Source organism: Dermacentor andersoni, chromosome 9 (assembly GCF_023375885.2).
Source record: "Dermacentor andersoni chromosome 9, qqDerAnde1_hic_scaffold, whole genome shotgun sequence".
Taxonomy (NCBI): Eukaryota; Metazoa; Arthropoda; class Arachnida; order Ixodida; family Ixodidae; genus Dermacentor; species Dermacentor andersoni.
In genome coordinates this window covers 67,674,666-67,699,917 of record NC_092822.1, presented here as the reverse complement: position 1 = coordinate 67,699,917, position 25,252 = coordinate 67,674,666, and the positions used below count along the sequence as shown (strand labels likewise).

At 43.1% G+C, this 25,252-nt stretch overlaps 1 protein-coding gene across 1 annotated transcript in view; it reads right to left on the bottom strand.

Moving 5' to 3' along the window:
- The window catches only part of LOC126528592 (uncharacterized), a 35,903-nt gene extending 22,942 nt beyond the window's left edge, over window positions 1-12,961 (bottom strand). The window contains exon 1 of the mRNA XM_050176448.3: window positions 12,753-12,961. Within this exon, the coding sequence (XP_050032405.1) occupies window positions 12,753-12,888 (136 nt within the window). The 5' untranslated portion in view covers window positions 12,889-12,961. The remainder of the gene's footprint in view (window positions 1-12,752) is intronic.
- Window positions 12,962-25,252: the final 12,291 nt, after the last annotated feature.

The window sequence follows — 25,252 nt, the reverse complement described above, 5'->3', positions numbered from 1 at the left end:
GCTGCTTACCTTGTGCCACAAGTTTAGATGAATGCACAAGCCCGGAACGAGCATTTATACAGAGCAAAATAAACATTTCATTTCAAAAAACGTCTTGCGTTTACTTTGTGAAATTGCTCGTGACACAGATTCAGTGGAGGCTTGTAAAGATCGTTTGCAATCATTTTTAATAAACGAAGCGATTGCGTGCCAAGGCCGCACGTGGTTCAGCAGTAGAAGCGAAAAAAAAATGCCGCGCCGATCAGCGGAGCCGCCGTGGCGTGTACTAGGTGGCGTTCAAAACGCACGCGCCCAGAACCGAAACCGGAAAGTGTTAATCCCTTCCGCTTGGTGCGCTACAGTCAATTCGAAATCTGGCCTCTTTGGGAGAGTCCGCTCGTTGACTTTCTCTACGCTATCATCATCATCATCATTTGAGCCCCGAAACGGCTTGCGCATCCTCGTCGAGGACAAACAAGATCCTCCCACCCTTTGTACAGGACCATATTGCATACCCTAGCTACACTCGAACAAGTTACCAAAAAATATTGCTTCCGCGTTCTTTCTAATTTTTGGTCACAATATCACTCAAGCTGTAACATCTAGTGCGCTGAAGTTTTATTTGTAATTTCCAATAGGGCGGCGTTTTAAAGACATACAGGGCACCGTACAGATTAATTCTGGGAAGTGCAGTTTGCTGCGGATTTACTGCGCTCGCCGACATGCGGTATGGCGTGGCGCCTGAAGCGTCTGTGACTCTGCTTAGTCTTCGTGGAGAAGCGAAAAATGTTAAGGAAGAACATTGCGTCACGCAGCTGCGAACGCTCCGTGAAGTCGGCTGTTTGCTCAGAGGCGGCCAATCATGTGACCTCTGGCGTCCAGATCACGGAGCAGGAATCGAGATTTGCTGAGACGTTTGGGCGACTCCTTCAGGCACTGCTAGCTGGGCAGTGCGCTCGCTCTGCCTGGTGTTTTTCGCTGCCTGTCATGTCGCCTTCAGCCAGTTTTCTTCTTCTAGCAGGGCAGCGTCCATATAGACGAGTGCACAGTATGGCGTGCTGTTGCGAACATGCACAACACCCATTTTAAGATTGTGGCTAGTGTCACCTCCAACCATTCTGCTTTGCCGGTTGTTATTTCACGGTTACATCTAATCTTAATTACGGGAGAGCCAGTAGGCCCAAAAAGCTCCCCATACGTGGGCCGATCCCGAAGACCGTGCAATGCCGGGCCGACCCGCGGCGGAGGTGCCGTTCGTCATTAAGAGGCCCACATACACAGCTTCGCTAGTCATCCTTCTTCAGAGAGTGGAAAGGCACTGAGTGTTTATTTATTTACGGTGGGATGGAGCATTACTTAAGGGGGTATGAGCCATTCATTGTCTTACGTGACGGACGCATTCAAAAACAGAGGTGATACGAGAATTTGTGTGCAAACCTATCGTGAGGATGATCACCGATCAGGACATTAAATAAGTTCGCGCCTTTGTTTAACATTCAATCTCACCTCTGTGCCGTGTGCTAAACAGCTTCGCTGGTCATCCGCCTTCACAGAGTGGAATGGCTCATGAGTTTTTCAAACGCCGGATAATGCAAATAAATTTTTCACCTAGTAACAGTGTTGAATAAACGGAGGTTGGCTGCATGCGTTTACGTAACGAGACAACTGTTTTCAAGTTAAAGGCGAAAGAGACGCGGTGGAGCGGAATAGCGAGCGCCATCGCTTCTGCTGTTAAAGCTTCTAAATGTGCCGAGCCAAACAAGCCGAATCTCAACACTAGAATAGAAGCTGTTGCTGCGTAAAGGGAAAAAATTAGTCACATTTGCATACGCCAAAGAGGGTGAAGGGGAAAGCCTCCACGCTCAATAGACATTCATTAAATTACGTGACATTCTCATTCAAATGCGTTGTTAAGCTTTAAAAAATTAACTTATGGGGTTTTACGTGCCAAAACTACGATCAGATTATGAGGCACGCCGTAATGGGGAAATGGGGGATGCCGGAAATTAGGACCACATGGAGTTCTTTAACGTGTACCTAAGTGCACGGAGGTTTCGCATTTCGTCCCCATTGAAGGGCGGCCGCCGTGGGCCGGATTCGATCCCGCTACCTCGTGCTTAGCGAGAAGGCCTTGTTACTTACTATTTCTTTTGTCCCACCAAAGCTCGCGGTTTCGAATGTCTTACTTGAAGCTACCCTAATTGATTGTGCTCTAATAAACTTCGCCCTAATTAACACCAAAGGTCATGGGTTCGACTCCCACAAAAGGTCGAGGGTTGGAGTGCCTTAATGAAGGCTATATTAATTATCTGCCTTAACTACGCCTTAGCACCAAAGGTCGTGAGTTTGACTTCCACATGAGCTCGAGGGTGTGACTGCCACCTAGGTAGTGGTTCGAGTGCCTGAATTAACTCTGTCTGAATTACCTTTTCCTTATTTTTCCATGATTAGCGGCATCGGTGTCAGCTATGGAAGAAGACGACGACCGACGAACACGCGTGCAGTGGTACGAGCACGTGTCTGCACGAGGCGAGCTCACACGACTTTCTGTACCGCAGGCCACGTTTTCCAGACAATCGAGGGTATTAGCAACTTAAAGCTTTCGCCTTAATAATGAAAGCAGAGAAATTGAATAGCTTGTTCTGAAAGACACACAAACCTATATTGGGAATTAAGTATGCCTCACTGGAAAACGATGCCGCTTTTCTGTAAGCATGAGCATGCTCTGAAGCGCCCATACTTCGTGGGATACAATAATCTCTTTAGGTCGTGCCCGCATTGAACTTTGAACTAATGTTGAGGCTGCGAGATTTCAATCTGTGCGTGAACTGGTTCTGCCAATATATGCTTACTAAGAGGGGAAGAATAGGAAGAAATGAGGGGGATGATCACCGAGGCCAATGGCTGGCTACCATGCGTTCTGGAAATTGGGTAAAGTGACGGAAAGATAGCTGAAGATACAAAGAAGAAGAAAGGGGCAAACTAACCTGTACTTTACATCTTCGCATTGCGTAGATGTAAAAGGGATTTTCGAAATCATAGCGTGAGCATGACTGAGGAAGCAGTAAAAAATGGACACAGCATGAACTCTACGACAAGAAAACTTGGCATAGGACAAGCCAAGATAGATACACTGAAAAACAAGCCGGGTAATATCATCAGCCATTTCGAAGATATAGTAAATGAAGCGGAAGAATATTATGGTGACACGTACACTGAGCAAAAAACTATGATTATCTGTTCTGCTTTAGAAGGTTCTCGCAACAAGTCTGAATTTGAGATTCGTCTAAATAACAGTAACTCATACAGCCCTTGGTGGAATGAAGAATGCGCTCGTGATTATAGAAAGAGAAAAGCCGCTTGTAAAAAATTATTACATAACTAGAGTCCCAGAAATTGGAGCAATTATAAGTTTTTTCGAGCCGTCTTTAAACATACAGTTTCAAAAGCCAAAGACGAATACGACTGCAAGCATTTTGACTTCCTATCTACCAATAAAAATAAACGCTCATTGTTCAGTTTTTTCCGCAGTAGGAAAGCTCTTCCGCGTCCAATTAATATACACTCCATAGTCTTAAGTACTAATCAAATGAAACAGTCACTAGAAGAAATCGCGAAGGGATTAAAAATTAGATTTTCTTCAGTTTTGCCACATTGCTCCAGCTTACGAAGGACATCAGATGATTTGATAGAAATTACCATGTTAGAATTGGCTTGAATCGTGGAGCGACTGCCAGATTCAGCTCCCGCCGCAGATGGCGTAACCTCTGCCGTGATAAAAATTTTATTTAAGAAAGCTCCTGCGGTCCTTTCAGCTATTATAAATCACTGAATCAGATTTTCATGGAATCCGTCTGCATGGAAAATTGATAAAATATTTCCTGTTCTTAAAAATCATGGGGAAGAATATACAAGAGATAACAATAGACCAATTGCGCTGACCTCAAACTTGGTGAAATTAATTGAAAGATACTATATGCCCGTATCCTTAAATTTGAAGAGACCAAAGACTTGCTTAATTCCTGCCAAATTGGATTCCGATCATCATGTTGAAACTGGCATGCTCACGTGGACTTCGAGAATAGAATACAATTTGCACGGCGTCAAAGACAGATAGGTGCTATTGTCACACTAGACATCTCCAAAGCCTACGACAGTGTAGAATACGTAAATTTATAACGAATAACGAACGAATTCCTGAATTTTTACGAAGAGAGCAGCATGGTTGTCGTCGACTCCAAGGCTTGATAGAGAGTCGGCGGGCGGAATGGGACGTCGGGTGTGAAGCCGTTGCCTGCGCAACTCGTCGTAACTCTGGCACAATTGTATCACTTCAGCGACAGTGTGAGGACTCTTCGATAATAACATTTGAAACGCGTCGTCCTGAATACCCTTCATTTTATGTTTGATCTTCTCTTCCTCTGACATCGACGCATTCACCCGTTTGCAAAGGTCGACAATGTCCTCAATGTAGCTCCTGAAGTTTTCTCCGGCCTCTTGTTCTGCACGAAGCTTTCTTACTGCAGGCTGACCGAAAACTTGGGTAAAGTTGGTCTTGAAGACCAACCACGAAGTGAGGTCGGCTTCATGGTTTAGAGACCATAGTTTCGCAACGTCCGTAAGATAGAATGCGACGTTTCTTAACTTGGTAACGTCATCCCACTGGTTATGGGCACTCACTCGCTCTTAAGACGAGATCCAATCTTCAATGTCTTTGTCATCTGTGCCGGAGAAGATAGGGGGATCTCGCTGACGCAAGGCACCGGCACAAACCAAGGTGGCCCGCGCCGTTCGAGGAGCTGGAGGAGTGCGTGCGTCGTCGGGCATGATGGGGGGTAGAGTGCGACTCCGAAGTTCCAGGGTGGTCAAAACCCAGCACCTCCACCACTTGCTAAGAGATTTATTAGCAACGGGCGCGAACGGGTAGCCATCACAAGCGTTCGGCGAAAGACAGCAACCACGAGCTCATGCCAGTAGCGATGGTGCTGTGGCGCAGGCAGGCTACTCTTCTTCGTTACAGGATATATATTCGATATATATATAACAGGTTTCAGAGTATCTTACCAATAGGAAACGATACGCAATCTACAAAGAACACTGTTCTGACACTTTAACTGTAGATTCTGGTATTCCCCAGAGGTCAGTGCTTGGTCCTCTCCTTTTCCTGATAATAATGAATGATATTGGTAGCAATATTCCTTTTAAAATCAAACTTTGTGCTGACGATTGTGTGATTTATTCTGAGGTTGATAACAGAACAGATCAATGTCTTTTAAACAGGGCTCTTCAAAATATTGCTGCTTGGTGTGCATCTTTGCAAATGTCAATTCACTTGGCGGCTAGGGGCCAGGAACTGCTGGACGCAATGGGACCTGAGAAGAAAGTTCCACCCTATCTCGTGTCAGCGCGCACCAACCTTTACTAAGGGCTCAGTATAAAAGTTGATTCTCTCTCTCTCTCTCTCTCAAAAAACCGTTTCCATGACAACCACACATAAACGAAATCCTTTGAAATTTGTGTACAGTGGTAATGGTACCCATCTATCTGACGTGAATGCTTATAAATACCTCGGATTCTTGATTACCAGCGACTTGAGCTGGACTAAACACATTGACTGCGTAACTGCAACTGCAAACTTCAAGCTGTTCTTTCTTAGGCGTGCTCTGAAACATTCTACTTGCTTAGTTCGTCTTCTTGCCTACAAATAACTTATTCTTCGTACACTAGATTACGCTTCTATTATCCTGGACCCTTACACTAAGACTAATACTAATAAGGTAGAGAGGGTGCAGAGAAGGGGGTAAAGTATATATATAACTGTTTTAACAGAACTTCAGTTACTGATTTAATAACAAGAGCTAACGTGCCATCAATCAGTCAAAGAAATCACTTCAGCCAACTGAAGTTCTTATCTCAACTAATTAAAAGACGCTTTAAAGCAGATCTTTCCGAAATAATCACCTTCTCAACCCAGATATTCCACTAGGCAGAAGCATGCTTTAGCACTAACTCCATTTCTGCCGTGCAACAACTGTTTAAGTTTTCCTTTTTTCCTAGAACAGTGATTGATTGGAATAACCTTAGTGACAATGAGGTTTTGTAATCATCACAGTCTAAGTTTGCTTCCCTTCTTAGATAAGTATTTGCTATGAATGTTCTTTGCTTCAACCTGGCACTGTTTTTTTTTACTTGCACTTTGCTGTGTTGTATTGCGTATTTGATTGTTTTTCCCACCTTGCTAAAATTCCAAAATATGCGACTGCAGTGTCTATAAATAAATAAATATTATGAAATCTGGAGTTTCCAAATTACCTTGTAGATTGGATATGTGAATTTTTAAATGGGAGGAAATTCTACTGTTCTCTAAGAGGTTTTACTTCGAGCATGCATAATCAATTACGAGGTGTTCCTGAAGGAGCTGTCACTTCTCTATTATTATTTAACGTTCTAAAGAGTTCCATTCCTCGGCATCTAGATGTACAAGCATATGTGTATACGCAGACAATATTGCTCTGTATGCATCACACAGTGATATTCACCCCCTATATTATCGACTACAGGGCTATCTCCACGCCATAGAAAGCTGGATAAACAATATTCGCCCTTCACTTAACCTGAGAAAATGCTCGATATTGGTTTTCCCCCTTAACAATCCCGTTAATATATCGCTATCCTACCCTCTCGAGACTATACCTCAAGTGGAGTCGGTGAAGTACTTAGGTGTAGTTAATGACGGCTTCCTAAGTTAGCTTTGCCATATTGACCATATAGTTAAAGGAGCGAGAGCAGGTGGCATGCTACGTAAGCTATGCAACAGTCGGTAGAAGATGTCGAGAGACCCACTACTAATGATTTTTAAAATGTACGTGCGGCCCATTTTAGAATTTGAATGTGTGCTTTTTCCTGCTGCGCCAGCTTATAAATTACGCCTCCTTGTTCTGATTGAGTGGGAAGCCCTGCGATTGTGCTGCAGATTACCGAAATTTGTAATTAATAATGTCTTACATCAAGAAGTAAGTTTGCCCTCAATATTATGCAAGTTTCGGTTGCTGACGGTGCAAACATTCGTAAATAGGTACGAATCCCTTATTAGAAGATTGGAAAACATATTAATTTCGAAGCCTGCATTATTTTTCGGAGTACACTGGCCTCGGTTTCATACGCCACAGGTGGTCTTTGTACAAACATTGATTAACTCATTAAATGTATGTGTTTGGGAGGTGCCGCCTATTTGTGATGTGCCAGAGAGTCTACAAACCATCTATGATAACATCTGCCCTAACAATGCAAAATTTCTCTCTCAAGATATAATAAATGGACTATTGCAAGTTCATTTATTGAGTTTCGGTCTAAATATGGTCATCGCAACAGACGCCTTGCAGCGTGGCGAAAAATTTGGAATTTTCGCTCCTGCTCTAGACTGGTCATTCTCTATTAGAATTTCGGACTACTTATCCGTATTTCTGACCCAATTTCTAGCTAAAGTGTTAGCCTTACGTAAGCTAAATATATTAATATCGACGGTTGTCATAATAACGCATTCTTTATCTTTATGTACATCGCTCCCAATAAATAATGGTGCTAGCATTTTACGTGCACTTAATTTTCTAGTGCCTCACCACATAAATTTAATCAGATTACTTTGGGTGACTGGCCATAGGGGATTATAGATTAGCTATATAGCTGACAGTCTCGCGAGAGCGGCCCTCAATGGCTCTGTATTGTTATTACTCCCGGTATCAACTTACCTAACTATACTAGATTCAGGAGATGTGCAATTGCTCTAGACTTTTTGAATCCAGTGATAGCAAATTTTTCAAGCTATCAATGCCTCCTATTCCTTGGGCACAAAGATTCCTTTCACACCAGAACAGCTGAAGTATTTTTTACCCGGTTACGCTGTCGAACACCATTATTAAACTTTTAACATCACAGCGCTGGTCTGGCACCCTGCCCACTGTGCCCATTCTCTGCAGTAGATGAAACCATCGATCACTTTTTTCTTATTATGTCGCCGTTTTTCCACTTTAAGGAAAATCATCTTAGAACCGACGTTCACACAACCTGGTTCAAATTTCTGCATTTTAAATATGCTTTCTCTAGGAGCCTCCTCTTTTGACAACTACCACAGGGATGTCTGCTAATCCGTGAATGAATTCATAGTTGTTTCACGACGTTTTTCTTAAGTTCTTCACACATTATTTTTATCCCTTTCCTGACACCTTTACCATGGCATTTTACCAGTTTTTCTAATACCAACATGTTCGTAATACCATCCATGTCTTGGCCGATCCCCCGCAGTGGGTACGCGCCATCGAAGAAGGATGTCCAATCCTATCTAATCTATACTGACCTGTACAGTATCCAGAGCAGCCACGATACATCCATTCGAAGCAGTAATGAACAGGTTACAGGGACTCCTTCTATAACTATCGATAAAGTTAGAAGGACCTTGCAAGACATGAAACAGGAAATAGCGGCAGGAGAAAATGGAATAACAGTCTATCTAATCAAAGACGGATGGGACATCATGATTTAAACGTTTCCAGCCCTTTATACAACATGTCTCCCGACTTCAAGCGTCCCAAAGAAATTGAAAAATTCCAGCATTATACTAGTACACAAAAAGAAAAATGTTAAAGAATTAAAAAATTGTAGACCCATTATCTTACTTCCAGTATTGTATAAATTATTCACAAAGATAAATTCCACTAGAATAAGGGCAACAATTGACTTCATTCAATCAAGATAACAGGCTAGCTTCAAGAAGGGATACTCTACAATGGCTCACATCCATATCATCAACTAGGTAATCCCGAAATCTGCAGAATACAATCAGCGTCTCTATATGGCTTTCATAGAATACGAAAAGACATTTGTTTAAGTAGAGATCCCAGTAGTCATAGAGACATTACGTAATCAAAGGGTACAAAATTTTTACGCACATATATTGGAAAATATCTACAGAGATTCCACAGCTACTTTAATTCTACACAAGAAAAGTAGGAAGATGCCTATAAAAAAGGGGGCACAATCAATAAAAAGGGGACACAATCTCTTCAATGCTATTCACTGCGTGCTTGGAAGTATTCAAGCTATTAAACTGGAAAGCCTTAGGAGTAAGGATCGACGGCGAATATGTCAGCAACTTTTCGTTTGCAGATGGCATTGTCCTGTTCAGCAACACTGGAAACGAGTTACCACAAATGAGTGAGGACATCACCAGAGAGAGTGTAACAGTATATTTCAAGATTAATATGCAAAGGACAAAGATAATGATCAATAGACTGGCAAGGAAACAAGAGTTCAGGATCACTAGTCAGCCTCTAGAGTCTGTGAAGGATTATATTTACCTAGGTTAATTACACACAGGGGACCCTGATCATAAGGAAATTTACAGAATACGAATGGGTTGGAGTGAATATGCAGTCTTTGTCAGATCGTTACTGGAAGCTTACCACTATGATTGAAAAGAAAGGTGTACTATCAATGCATTCTACCGGTGCAAACATACGGGGTAAACTTGGGGATTGACAAAGAAGCTCGAGAACAACTTAAGGACCGCGCAAAGAGCAATGGAACGAAGAATGCTAGGCATAACGTTAAGAGAGAGCAGAGAGTGGCGTGGCTCAGAGAGCAAACAGGAATAGCCAATATTATAACTGACATAAAGAGAAAAAAAATGGAGCTGGGCAGATCATGTAATGCGTAGTTAGATAACCGGTGGACCATTAGTATTACAGAATGGGGGTCAACAAAAGAGAAGCGCAGTCGAGGATGGCAGAATACTAGGTGTTCTGATGAAATTAGGAAGTTCGCAGGCGCAATTTGGAATCGGTTGGCGCAGAACAGAGGTACTTGGAGATCGCAGGGAGAGTCCTACGTCCTGAGGGGACATAAATTAGGCTGACGATGATGAATGCGAAGTATGTGCGAATTGTTATTTACGAGACGCCAACTCAGGTCGAGCTGGCGGGCCCTAGCGGCCCGACAGGCACTCTGTCGTATTCATAATGACTGTTAGTCAGTAACAACCTAAGAATTAGAAACAAGCTCCATCCTTAAAAGCGCAGTGCACCTATTTTTCACGTCTTAAGTATAGCATAGCCAGCAGGAGCCCATTCACCATTAGACAAAAATTATATAGAACTATAAGGTTATCTTATTTCCCTGACTCCAAGTGGTATGTTTAATACAGCTTCTTTCTTTTTGGTACAAATTTCTCTGTGTCACTGGTTTTGGTACGAAACATGATTGCTTAGTGCAAATTTTATGCGTGATCCTAATATCACGGAACCAAAGTTAATATTTTAGCTTGGAACAGCGAGCTTTTATAGTACAATTATTCCACAATTTGCAATTTCAGAGTAAGGTGATTAAGCTGCGAGCGGACTCCAGCTGGATCGGCTTCATTTCAGAAGTGAAAGTAAGGTGCACTGTGTTTCGTAGGTGGAACTTCTTTGCAATTCTTAGCTTGGCACCAATAGTGTCTTAGGACGCGAACGAACGCATGAACAAACTGAGGGATGAACGAACGAAAGAACGAACGAAATTTTTCCTTGCCGAGTGATCCACTAACACATCTAAACCTTCAGACATACCATAGCTCACGCGCAGTAGCACGCGACGAATGCGATGCCACCAAAGCAAACATAAACGCTCACTTCGTGCAACGCATCAAGGCGGTGCGTCGACACCGCTCGTACAACACACTTGGCTCGTTCTGTACCCATCGTTCCGCGAGCGGCGGCCAACCGAAGCGTCAGCAACTTCCCATCTTTAACTGCAGATGGCGGTAGTTGTCTGCTGGTTGACTCATGAAAGCAGCGAGATACACCACAAAAGCTGGTTTGACTTGCAGAATGCTTCGCGTTAAAAAAAAAGATTGTAGAGCAGCTTCTCGAAACGCGAGACAGTGTGCTACTTAGGGCATACAACATGCTTAACAAATCAGGTTCGGAAAATCTATAATACTGAACAAGGACAGTGAGGGCATTCACTGTTCATTTATGCTGTGCATCCCATGTATAAACTACTCTTCATTCTTTTAATATCTACTTGCGCATTATCTCTTACCAGCTATCTGCTTTTCCTTTCTCTCTTGACGTAACGTCTATCATTTTCGTTCCATCGCTGCTTCTGAAGTGCTTAGCTTCTTGTCATGAATCCATGCTATTCTACAAGTTTCGGCCCCTGACATCGCTACTTTTCTTTCTCGTTTCATTTAAGAACGTATCTACGCTGCCCACATTCTATCGTACAGCTCTTATCTCGTCTCGCCAAATGCCGAAACCAGAGGATTCGTTTTAAATGTAGATATACCTAGCATTACGCCAATCTATCGCTAAATATTCTGGTAGATGGAATGTTGCGAACGCTTACATACCAACGCTTCAATGGTGGTCACTTCATTGGTTGTAGTGCTATTAACCTCTAAACTACAATTTGCTGCCATCTGAAGGTTCTCTAATATGAAAACACTCACGGAGACAAGAGTATGTCCGATACTACAAGAGCGAGCAATGTCATTCCCAAAAAACCAGGACACGTAATTTCACAACTGGTATGGTTAAAACGCAAGCAAAAAAAGATTATTTAGTTGACGCAACTGCCTTAGTTTTCTACAGTGCGAGAATAGTGCAGCATGCATACACTGCTTCAGCTCACTCCAGGTCTAGGGAAGATCTTTTTATCTTCAGTTCTCATTTGCACGCCTGGAACTGGTGATGTCAGTTCTCTTACGGGTATTACACAGGGACTACGTACTGAGAGCCATTGTGCTGAGGTGCTTCACAATGAATTTTCTCAGCAGGCGAAATTCAACATAGCATGTTTCCTACTTCTTTAGCAATGAATGTGTGTTGTTAATACTCGACTTTAGTCCAGGTCTTCGCCAATCTCTTCATAAAACGGACTTCAATTGAGTTATTTCTGTTTGAAAGCTGTTTGTCGTTACCTTTAACCTGGAAGAACTGCTTATTGTTGAAGAAACGTCAATAGAAAGTCATCTTTTATTCTAATTTCTCTCCCAAATAACTGCACAGAGAGGGCACGGTGATTTCATAGAGCTTACAAAACTGCTTTTCTTTACTGTCGGGAAAATCCCAACGCCAAAAGAATCAGTTGCCTTATTGGTTTCTTTTCGAAAACAATGCAATATCATTAAAATAATGAGCCAATGGCTTCTCTTCGAATTACTGAGCAGTGGTGCGAGAACATCAAGTTGGCGTCGCTAAACGTACTCCGTCCTTTCATTTTCGAATGCCAAACATACGCCCCTGGCACGTCTCTGCTGTTCTAGATTTCAAAAATTTAATTTGGTATAGTCTAACTATTCAAATTTATATTGTTTTGTCTGAAAGGAGTAACCTAATATTGGTTATTTCTATTTATTCTTCTTTAAAGAAATTTGGCAGTCCCTTTAATGCGTCGGCCTTCTGGAAGCACTGCTGGGATGGGCTTCAGTACGATCGCCAAGATAAAGTACGAAACACATGACCATAAAAAGCACTCGACATGTAGTACAAACAGTCGAACCAACAACTAGATCGAACTTCCCATTAGGTTCGAACAGTAGCAGCACCGACCCTTCCGACACGCGCTCGCCCTACTGATGGGACTGTCTCTTTTGTGCCAACCTATTTCCAGACTTCAAATTTCACATACTGATTTCTCACAGAGAAGTATCACAGCCCTAACCTGATGAGGCAATCATGCTGTTCGAGCATAACTCTCCATGCAGCATCAAGCCTAGCATTCCTAAGCATGCGTACCGTCCTCCAGGCCAAAGTCGTCTGGTTCGTCTTCGGTTTCCGCGGATTGAAGTGGGTAGGAGCGTGCTTCGCCGAGGCTGAAGCATATTGACAACAGCAGCACAAGTAGCAACAGCCATCCACGCGGCGAATGCATCGTCAGCTGTCTAGGGAAGCACCCGGCTGAACCTGTCTGCCCGTTGCTCCCTTCGCGACGTCCGTATTGTACTTCCGCCGAGCTTATATTTTTTTTCCTGATCTTGTTCTGTTCTCGTGCTGCATTCAGTTAGGAATCGATTGGCAGGAGACTGAAAAATGAGTTTAACCATGCACTCTTACCTATTTTCTTTTCTTTCAGTGTACCTAGTCGAAGAGGGAAACGAGGTGGTTAACGCGTCTGCCCTTCATCAGCAAGCAGAAAGGTTCGGGGGCTTTCTGAGTGGTCCAATCAGGAAACTGTGGACCGTCGACCTCGTTACCTTCCTGCGCCATTCATCTCACGAAATTTTCATGTTTTCACACCGCGAGCCTCAGGAGCCTAGAAAACACTAAAGGTCCAGTCTGCCCTCCCCCCTCCCTCTTTCCGTCAGCGTTGCGCAGTCTGGTCACGCACGAGATATATAGAAGTCTTTGTTTCTGATCTACTCAGATATAAATCGCCAAGAAACTACGTTTGGCCGCGGAAAATCATTGACGCCTACTCACGCACCGTGGCTACGACACGGGCAGCACCGGGATTCAAGAGTGTGAGCTTGAGGCTCCAGCAAACGAGCCCACACGGGGTTTGTAGACAATGGCCCGTACGATAAGACAAATGTTGCCATCGGCAGTCAGATTGATGACGAGGTTCCCGTTGTTTGGCTGGCTAGCTGCGCATTCCGCACGCACCTTTATCATGTCGTGACGATGTTTTGTCAGTGAGTTGCGACACCCCTCGGACCATTTCATGACACAGCCGCAGCAACTAAATAAAGTTTCAAGTTCGCGAACAAGCGTGCTTTTCCGAAACTCACGAGTATGCGGAATTTCTTGCGATACGACAACAGCGCAATAAACTTCCGTTTCTCCTCCAGCTTCTGCGGATTGCCCAGATCCACGCAGCCCCCTTAATCTTTCTCGAAGGCGCGGTACGTTGAGTTGGGTACGGCAGAAATCTGCAGTTTATAAAGAACCCAGCAACTTCCGACTTGAGGTCCGATTTAACAACTTGGTCGCACGCTACACGTATTTTCCCTGAGACTCACACTGTTTTAGGGGCTCAAGAGCATGCGACGTCTGGCGAGTATTAAAACCATCTGTGCTACGCTTACCGACGTCAGATTACTCGAAACTACTGTCCTGCGTAGCATATTTTCCGTCAGTATTTTCGCCACCGCGTCGGCAGTCTCCTTCCACGCCAAATGACGCATACGTGTCAATCAGGGTCGAGTTGTGTTCAGTCTAGCTATCACTTGACGTGGCCACGCGAGCGAGTACATTCCAAGTGGGTAGCAGGAGAAAGAAGAGTCGATGCATTGGTCGAAAACAGGGCTAGAAAACGTGACATATAGTTTGGCTGCTAAGCGCGAACTCCTGCTATATTACAGTTGCTTTTCACAGCTCACAGAAAAAAGAACAAGTTTCAGCTCCTTGGGCTCCGGAGTTTCAGAAACGTCGTTCAGAACCATAGCGTAGCAAGAGTTGTGACGAAGGGTGCATGGGTCTTAGTATATTTAACAAATATATGCTTTCTTCGATCGATCGCAGGAGAACAAAAAAAAGACAACGAAGAGAATGCAGTCGCTTTAAACCATATTGTTTATTCAATACCGTTTTCTTCATCTTGAATATAATATGAAGCACGTCGCTGTAATGAACGTTATTCAAGAATGCATTATTAGATTCAGAGCCTTGACTTACATTCGCGTTAACTACACACGTTTAGAAACTAGAACTCTGCCTATACTAAAGAGTAGATGCCCTGTCCAATAAGCTAAATGTTTGCGTCCACTCATGGGGGTAGCAATTCATCGTGGCGTCTTAGGCACCAAGCAGTAAACAAGGGAAAGTGGTGCAAAATAGCCGTTGTTAGTATAACCTATACCAAATCACCTAAATGTCAGTGTTGTTTTTTTTTTTTCAGGGTAATAATTCTTCAGTGGTTGGCGAGATAAACAACGATTAATCTGTGAGCATTCAGGCATAGTGGCTCGATTCTTTTTTGTGCTTGTGTCACTCATACATTTAAATTGTGTTCTCGTAGGAGCAAAATATTTCTTCCCCTTTTTTTTCTTTCTCCTTGTTTTCAGAAAAGCTGGCGAGTGGTTCGATCTTCCAGTCCACTCCTACAGGCTTCTCTGAAAGTTCTTCACTAAGACCTTGAGGCGTAAGCTTTACCGCCTCTGTTTATACTTTATTTTTTATAATATATTTTTTATTTATTTATTTATTGTTTGTTTATTTATTTATTTATTTATTTATTTATTTATTTATTTATTTATTTATTTATTTATTTAGGGGCGATATTGTAGGGGCGATATTGACATTCAAATACAAAGAAATTCAAGCACCCAACAAAGCGGAAGTTGGTAACACGTAATTTGGAATTGTCTAAAGGACAGCAACTCTGAAGTGTGGTTTCAAGATGATAAAAGGTAACAAAGGATCAAAAAGAGCCATGTACAAATGACTAGGAAGAAGAAAAGAAAGCATAAACAGTAACTTTCAACTGTGCCACGGCTGACATGAAATCAAACTTTGCAGCCCAAGTGGGAATGTTTTGTGGGAAGCGCAGACGATTTCTCGACGGGACTTATTCTATTGTTCAATTGTTATTAAGAAAAATTTATAATTAATGTGGTTTATTCTGGAAGCAAACTGACGCACATTTAATGTGTGATCAGTAAGGGCAGGTATACATGTAGGCGTCAGCATGTATTTTTCTTTTTGAAAGCAACACACGACACCTGTCATGTCTTGTTTTCTCGCTAAGTCCTGTCCCTGCGTCACTTTGGGCAACAGTGTTAATTAAGTCGAACCAACTAGCCCACTGTGGAATGTCCCTTAAGTAAAGGGTCCCAAGCGCTACACGCGTATTCTAATAATGGGCGTTCATTCGACATATACTGAGTTTCCTTTAGACTGGCCGGTGCTTGCTTAATGTTGCGTCTCACCAAGTTTAATATGTTACTAGCATTCGATACAACGTAATCTAAGTCTGTATTTCATGTTAAATTGCTTGAAAAAAAGAACTCCTAGGTACTTATATTCCTTCACAAGAGACAACTGTGTTGCGTTCATGACATAGCTTGCCATCAGGGGCTGTCTTTCTTTTTTGGTAAACCTTAACAGCTTGCATTTGAACCAATTGAGGGTCCTGTTCCAAGTTCTTTCGCACTTTTGGCAATTTTCGCAAGGCTTAGTCAGCCTGCAGCAAGCAAGACTCTTCCTCTTCTCCTTCCTCCTCACAGCCTGCAGGCGCAGAAATGCCCGCCATTTTGTGGCCTGACCGCCTCCATTTTTTCGCTCGCCGCCAACACACTCACCTATATCACTACCTTGGTGAGTCGCCAGTCGTTCACTTGGCGTTGGGGCAGCCGACCAGCTCAGCACTCGTCACGAAAAGCGTATAACCTTCCTTGAGTATCCTGAGTGCCATTCTCACGCCATAACGTCGCCAAAATGCGAGAATGTCAGCTTGATCTCTATAGTTCCTGTTTGCCATTTCAGTATTCCGACGCGACGCCCTAAAATATAATCACTCTGAAAGTAATGCTGACTAGCACTGCATTCATCTGCTTTATAAAGTACTCACTCCTGCCTCTAAATTATTTTTGTTTACTAAGCGCCTACTTACATAAAGTAACAATCAATCCAGAGTTCGATTGTTGCGTCTGGTTTTTCCTCTCGGGGTTCTCACGTAAAACGAAACCACAGAGTCCTAATGTAGGTCAATAATAAAACATTTCGTCCCAAAGAACTCCGCAAGCGACGTGTTTTCTTATCCGCATATGGCAGACACCTGTCAGCCACAGAAATTTAAGTTGACAATTTTCCGTTTCTATAAGTGCTACAGCGGCGTGCAAAATCCAGATTACACCGAAATTTAAGAGTCCGTCTAAAATCCCACAAACGTGAACATATGAGACTTCCACGAGACTCAGTTATGCATTTTCTGTATATAAAAGAGGGCTGTTTCCTACAAGTGTCGCAGGCTATTCTTGCTGTCTGACGTAATAATAATGTACAGAATAATAAATATCACACAAGAAGAATTAAAGAAATGAGTAACATTGATTTTAAAGTCTACTCGCAAAATAAATGTTCGTGAATGTTCGGCAATGTTGTTCTTGGAATGTGGGACTCAAGAGCAAACTCATTTGCGTGTAAGCTGCTCGGTAGATATTCGCGCGACATATATATATATATATATATATATATATATATATATATATACTAGAGTAAATCATTGTTGTGTGTGTGTGTGTGTGTGTGTGTGTGTGAGAGAGAGAGAGAGAGAGAGAGAATGAAACACTTATATGCGCTATCGCGAAGCCGAATGACACAACATTTCTGCTATTTAAGACAAAAGTATCCAGAATCTATCGAATATGATTGTCAAAGTTAGCAAAAAAAAAATATGCTGATGCCACACTGTGGAAATCGATGTAAGCGAAGCCTTCTATGCTGTTTACATTGAGGGACGACAATTAACTGTGATGTTGAAAGCGAATGTTTAATTTCTTCAGAGTGTAGTCCAATACAAGTGTGGTGAGTTGATGTTACACGCTGCTTTGCGTGCACCACTGCTGTTTGTCTGCGCAGTGCACACACAGAACACATAGGGAAGCGTCCTTGCTTGAGGCGCTGTTAGGCGCCATTGTTTATATTCTCTGAGAGGTTTGAGCATTGTCTTTGCCTTAGATTGATCCTCGCAGTGTGGCAGAAGTATTAAACTTTAATTGAGCTTTGGGGCTGTACGCGCCCAAAAAAACATGGGATTATGAGGCACGCCATAGTGGCTGACTCCCGATTACTTTTTACACCCTGATGTTCTTTAGCGTGCACCAAATCTGAATGCACTGGCGTTTTTTTTTTATTTCGCTCTCCTTGAAATGGGGCTGCCACGGTTGTATTGAACCCGCGACCTCGAGCAATGCCACAGCAGCAAAGTTACGGGGGCGGACGCAGAAGTGCTGATTCTACGTCCGCGGAGGGTCGCCTATAAACTACCTTCGGTGGTCAGGCGGCGCAGCGATCGGCTCAGCCATCAACGCCACCGTGTCAGTTCCGCGAAACACCGAGGTGGTCACTTCTACGAAGGCACGCCTTCGCGACGCTCATTTGAATGATGTCGGTCCTTCTGCACTCTAGATTTATGGCAGTCGAATATGTCGAGGCCCGTTTTACACCACCGACGCTTGAAAAAGGACGTCAACTTTACTACACCAACCATGTATATCGTGCCAGAGACAAAGCAGTGCGGATATCGCAGCGAAGCACTTGTCACAACAAAGCAAGCACGCTTACGACGTAGAACTTCAAGTAAGTTGACAAATAATTATTTTGTTCCACTTAAGTGCGCTCATGCGGCCGTAGACGTTTCTCTACTGTCATTTGTAGCGTCATTACTTGGATCGTGCCTTTCATCTCTCAAATGTAGAGGTTTCGGTGAGTTGGGAAAGATAAGCAAGAACAAAAAAAGGAAAGCCTCATGTCCCCGTCCGTCTCTTTCTCTTTTTTTTCGTTTATCGTGCGCTACGTATAAGTGAACTTGCACTTCGCGTCCGGACCGGTGAACGACAGGCAGTTCTCACGCGTTCGCTCACGTTGACAGTTCGCTCACGATGTAACACGTATACGTGTGCCAGCACACATCAGGCCTGACGCTCATCTCTGTAATTTTTTTTTTTTTTTGCGTTCGTCGTCTTCATTCACAGCTGTCGATCACTCCTCGAGCAATACTGAACGGTAGATTTCATGTCGTTACGTGGCCCTCGGTGATTTTAAACACTGCGCTGCGCTGACGTTTTACATTAACCTGCACGAGCACTCGCCGTGTACGTGGGGCCCGCAGTCCTGGGAAAAACCATCTCCAAAGCCCGACCATGACGACAAAGTGCCACTGAGACAGCTGTTTGGAGGAAGGATGCCCAGGCTTTCTGTTCTATATGCTTTCGCTACATTATTCCAAACTTTCTATCCTAGTTTGTGCTACGTACGCGCTCCGATTTTTTTTCAGTGCAGTCTACACGTGAGGACAAACGGCTGAATTTTTCGCTTATGCATTACTGCAATCCAACTTTATGAAAAATACATCTCTTAAATACTCATGCAGTGTTCAATACTATTTACGCGCCGCATAAATGCTATTACTTCACAAGTTGCAATTGAAGCATCCCTTCAGACGTTTCTTCCTTGAACCAAAGATTGGTCACTTACGATGCAGAGAGCAACATTTTTGCTGTGCAACCTGACATAACAAAGTAAGCAGTGTTTTTCTTCCCGCTTTTTCTCTCAAAATCTACTCCTGTGTGAAGTCAAATCAGTATGTTTGTGTATTATTTTAATGAATCATGCTGTTTCCTGTCCTGTTTGCAGACAACAACAATCCCTTTGTGGGAAACGAGCAGCCTGCAGAGCTGCCACCTTCCTATGTAACCCAACATTTCCGGGGCATTGAATCCGCTTTTACCATGGTAATTGAGGAGATGGAAAAGAGTGAGGCCGAAGTCAGGCGTGCCGAAATTCTTCGTGGCATCATTGCCGAGGCTCGAAGAACATTGCTGCTGCAAAAGCTCAGTGCACTGCTTCAGGAACCACACAGACCACATCACACGCTGGAAGCGTCAGGTGACTTCACCAAAGAAGCCATAGCCCCAACAAACCACCTACAAGGGCTGATACCAGAGGACAGGGGCCTTTACCACGCGTTTGTTGTATGCAGTGAGTTAAGGAGCTCTGCCTTCTGACTGCTGGCCAGCCAAGTCGTCCGGGGTAACAATGGTTCAGAAAGCATTACATGTGTATATTTCTGACATCTTCTTTTCGTTATGTTTATGTTGTATAGATACGTCTATGCAGGTGGCACAATGAACGTAAAGTACGCATCAGCAGCACAGCAGCTCATAATATTTTGCGCACCCGCAGAGGCCCCAGAGAGGTCCTACACAGCCTCCTCAAGTCCAATTTTTTGTTTCATTCGAGGCAACCACATATGGTATGAAGTCGAGGTTTTCACGGATGCCCGTCTGGTCGGGAGGCATCAAGAATAAGGGTAAAACGAAGGGCACCGACCACTTGAATGAATACAAGAAAAGACTTTTCGACTCCCCTGACGGGAGCCGAAACGTCTGGTAAACGTGAAAGACAAGCTTCCAAAGAAAAAGTTTCGTGACATAGTCTACGGGATTCCAAGTGAAGACTTCGACTGCGTATATATCGGCGAGACAGGCAATTTCGAACAGCGGTTGAAGCAGCATGTCAACGATATGAAAAAGAAAAAAAAAAGTCACATCAAACGCCTTGGCAGAACATGCCGATGACTTGGGCCGCACGGTTAATTAGGATAACGCCAAGATTTTAGAAAAAGAAAGAAATTTGACTTCAAGACACCAGTCGGAATCCCTCCCAATCCAAATGACACATAGCACCCTCAACCAGAATGACGGAACCCTCCCCCCCATCTGCACGCGCTGCTTACGTCATATATTAAAGTCAGATAAACATTGTATCGCGCGTCCTTGATTTCATTGTGAACAAGGCTCCCGTCAGGGGAGCCGAAACGTCTTTTCTTGTATTCATTCAAGTGGTCGATGTCCTTCGTTTTACCCTTCTTCAACGTAAGGTTTCTTTTAAGATTCTTGAATCTAAGCAATATAAATTACATGTATGTTTTCTATATTAGGAATGCCTATGGAGCCGATGGCCAGGAAAGACTTTGAGCAACATCGTGGTGCTACGGTGGCAGAAATGAGCACTTGCGTTTAATCTTGACAGCTAAGTACAGCCTACTTTGTGATGACAAATAAAAAGTAAACATAATCATTCCAACCATTTTCAACAATGCAATGTTTATTGTTGCTGTACGTTTCACTTCGCACCCTGCTGCATATGTTCGCAGGCAGCCTATAGGTGAACTGACAACTTGTCAAAGTACATTGCCAGCTTTTATGCTGATGTGCACGGCGTGACCGTGGACCGGAAAGGCAGGAGAGAGAGAAGTGCTTGTCTTCGTCTTGCCTTTCAGTCCTTTGTCGCACTGTGCACCTCGTCATAGATAACCAACTAGCCCTGCTTCTTTCATGCATATCAATCAAATTCTACTAATGTTATAAAAACATATAGTCTATTACCCATTTATTCTGTCGCCGTAAGAAAACGTGAGGAAGTGTTGACAATACTTAAATAAGTGATGGGTAAAGAAATAATCTGTGCAACAATTTTTGTCTGCGTAACCCAAGTGAACAAAACAAATGACATTTGAGGTGGTCCTGCGGCTTCATCCACAACAGCCCTGATGGAATTTTTCCTCTCTCTGGCGAGGCATGCTTGCTGGAAATCAAGTGCCCATATAAATGCGTAGACAGAGAGATTTTTGATAATTCAGGGCACAGCGTCATTGACTATGTGCATCATGTTGATGGAAGCCCCATACTAAGAAAATCGCATAGATATTACACACAGATCAAGATTTTTATGTATCTGCTTAATGCAACACAGTCTTTCTTTTTTGTATGTTCAAACAAGCAGAACGTGACCATGCTTGTCTGTAGAGATGAGACCTTCCTTCAGAAGTTATTGCAACTGTCGAACGATATTATTTTCAGTGGATTTTGCGTAAACTTGTAAGGCAGCAAAGTTAGTAACCTGAAAGATGTCCCACTCCAGAGTGATACTTTATTTATTGAATGGGGTTTTCCAGTGCTTGGTGTACAAGTAGAATGCATTTCATTTTATTTAAAGGACATCAGATATTTTTTACCAGATTTACTAAAGGTTGAATATTTCGGGGTAGGGAGCTCGGGCAGGGATCAGACGTTAAAAGAGACAGTATAGTATAAAGACTAGTACAAGTGAACCGTGGCCTCCTGGCATCTATATGATACTGTATTTGTGTGAATATAACGTCAGACATTTTTTCAAAATTGTTGGCCCCGGAACACACCTGGCAATACGTTCAGGTTCACAAAGTGAATGTAACAAATTTTTGTTTCTTGATTTTCCCTGGCTCTTCAAACTTCAGTGAGCTCAACTACTGGTACCCCGGCAATCGCTAACGTGCACGAAGCCGTGTTTGATTACGCCGCAGGCCATTCTGCAGTGCTGCCTGTTCAACAACTTTTGCGGAATGAAGGCTGAAGTCGCTCTTGCCTATATAACTAAGACGTTAACGGTGATGAGTAAATGGTGTCTGCGCTCATCCTTTCACCTTATGTTGCCACGGTAGTGTATAGTAACAATGACCTCAGCGGGCACCATATCTTGTACGTCGTTTCCTATTTTTCCCTCTGTAATCACTTGGTGTTATGTGTGCAGTTGCTTTTCCTTTCCCAAAAGACAGAGAGTCCTCCCTCACGTTATTTACGTACAAATATAGTGCACCTTATAGCATGAGCTCTTTGCTGCTATCAGTAAATCACACCCATGACTTTGTGCTCAGCAGCTGCAAACCATAGCCATTGAGTTACGGCACTTTGTGGACAGCTTAAGCATATACTCTTGCAAAATGCCACGGTTAGAGAGATAAAATATATTAACAAGCTCGCTACAGGGAGCTCCAACACAGCCAAGACGGTGGGAAGACCAGCATTACAATTCTTGTTCTCTTCCAAACAGTTGCTAATGCCGTCTGTTGCAATGCTTAGTGTCTATTGGTAACATTAACCCAACTGACTTGAAATAGCAAGATTTGCTGATGCCATTACAAGAACAGCCTCTGGCTAATGCCTAAAGGCAGGTATATTTTTACAGTGACTTACAGCATGGTCTGGACAAGAACCACGGATACCCGAGATATCACACTGCATAAAGGCTCTATGTAACTTGATTGCTCCATGAAGGGCTAGTACGTTCATATTGTACAGTTAATATTAGAGATCAGTTGTATTGTTTACTTGTTTATACCTGTCCACATATACATTTCACAGCAAATCCTTATCATCCATACATCATGTAAGCCTCCTATGATACAAGTCACCATGGTCAGAGATATGTGGCACTACTGTTTTTTTATTCAATGGTATTCTCAGTACACCGAAGTGAATGCTCATCTTAAACTTCTTTATGCATGCATCTTGTCACTCATGGTAAATTGGTGTATTTATTCTTTAAGGGAATCAACCAGACTAGTATTTTATTGTGCAAACAATTATTTTTTGCCAAGTCTAATTATGCATACTGTGATGATCTAGCTTTTGCTTTTCACTTGTGTATTTCTTAGTAAAGCATTCTTACACTTATCCAAATTTTACTTGGAGATGTACGTCTAATAAGTATTAGAAAATTTGCAAGGCTACCAATAGCATATGGAAATTTGCGCAGCGAGATTTCTGATCTGAGGCAACACCTTTCGCATTTACATGGTAAAAGAAAACTGTACCCACATATTCATGCTTGTGAAAGTAAGTGGGAACAATAAAGAATTATTTTAAAATGTCCACATGTGTCAACTTTTATTGGTCTATTAAGGGTGGGTACATCTTTCTAATGCCTTAAATGTGTGAACACCGGTGAAAGAATTCAAGCAAGGCAGATGTGCTTTCTTCGACTAGAGCAGCTGCTCAAGGAAAGTATCAGCCATTGAAATTCGTTTTTACTGTCCAAAGGTACACATCTTGAAACGTGCTACAGAGAAAATCCGTGAATAGTGATGTACCGTCAGCGTAAATTTGACATGCGAACGGAAAACAACAGATCATAACACCTGTTACGTGTATTCACAAAGAGCAACGTGTGAGCGTACTCCTGCCAGTTTCTAAACATGGAGCAGTGCCAAGTGAACTTCTTGCAGTGAATTAAGCTTATTAAAAATGCAGGTGACCTTAAGACAGAACAAGACCTACCGATCTTGTTTTGAAGTTGTTCGCAATTAAATTCATTCTGATAGTGCACATACAACTTCTTATTGTACAACTAGAATGCCCTAATTCAGATCCAAAATAATAGAAATATTAAGCGACACATGGTGGAATGTACATACAAGGTAAACCAAAGCGAGTCAAATTAGGGAGGAATAACTGCGAAATCAAGAGTTCAGAACTGCTGGACACCACAACTTCTGTTGCGAAACTGTGCACACATATGAAGACAAATGCGTTCGGCGAAAACCTAGAAGCAATAACAGTACCGAAATAACTTCACATATTGCACAATGTAATGCATCTTAGCACATGTTTTGCTGTACATGTGGAACAGATGAAAAAAAAAAGACAATATCCTACGACCTTCGCGTCAAGGCACCAGTTATATACTAGTATATTAAACCTTGTGGAGTAACAACGTACATCAGGATTACTCCCACAGAGGTTACAGCACTCCTGTCGTCAGTATTAAACGTGCCGAATATACAAGCCATTTCAAGTGCAACACATATACAAAGCTCTCTTTCTCCATTTATACTTGAATCTAACTGCATTTCCTTGGAGCATGCAGAAACGAAGACGACAGTCTGCTGCTAGGCGTGAAGCTACGGCTGCTACTCAATAGCCGCTCATTCAACAGTGCACAACAGTGATCTTTCAAGGGTATCTTCAGACACGCATCCAGGTAGTGTAACTGAGACCTAATTCCTCCGGTTAAAACTACCGTTGGCGTTTCAGTGACTAGGGAGGAGAAAAATGTCACAGGCCTAAGTGGCACGTGCAGCACAGTCACACCGTAAGCTGGAGGAGCGGCTCCATAGGAGCTCCAGTTTTGGCAGCACGCGCTAGAGGGTCTTCGCGGCGAACTCTCTTCGCCTTCTTTTCACGAGAAAGAACGCCCGGCATTGACGCCGAGCTGTGGCTTGTTCTGCTTCTGCACAGCGGTCTGCTGAACGCGACGCTTCCTGGGGGCAGCCGCACGCTTATTTCGACGGTTCGCTTCTTCAGCAGCGGTTCGTATCTTGCGAGGAGGCACGATAACGTGTACCTAAGAGTAAATCCGGCTACCGAGACTACGTGGCGCAGATGTCAGATACCATGCTGCTGCTGCTGCTGCTGCTGCTGCTGCTGCTGCTGCTGCTGATGATGATGATGATGATGATGATGATGGTGGTGGTGGTGGTGGTGGTGGCGGTGGTGGTTTTGGTGGTGGTGGTGATGATGATGATGATGATGATGATAATTATTTTCCTCACTCCCTTTAAAGCGGGGAGGTGACTAATAGTCCTGTAGCCTGCTTGATTTATTCAGGTATGCTGTACCCATTTTTCATTCTAGCATTTTCGTTCTTTTTCTTCCTTGTAACTTGTCTGTGTACCTTGTACCGCTACCTATGAAACTGCTGCATGGCATGCCAGCTGGTACAACAATATGCAACTGCAGTGCAAAGTGTGCACGTAT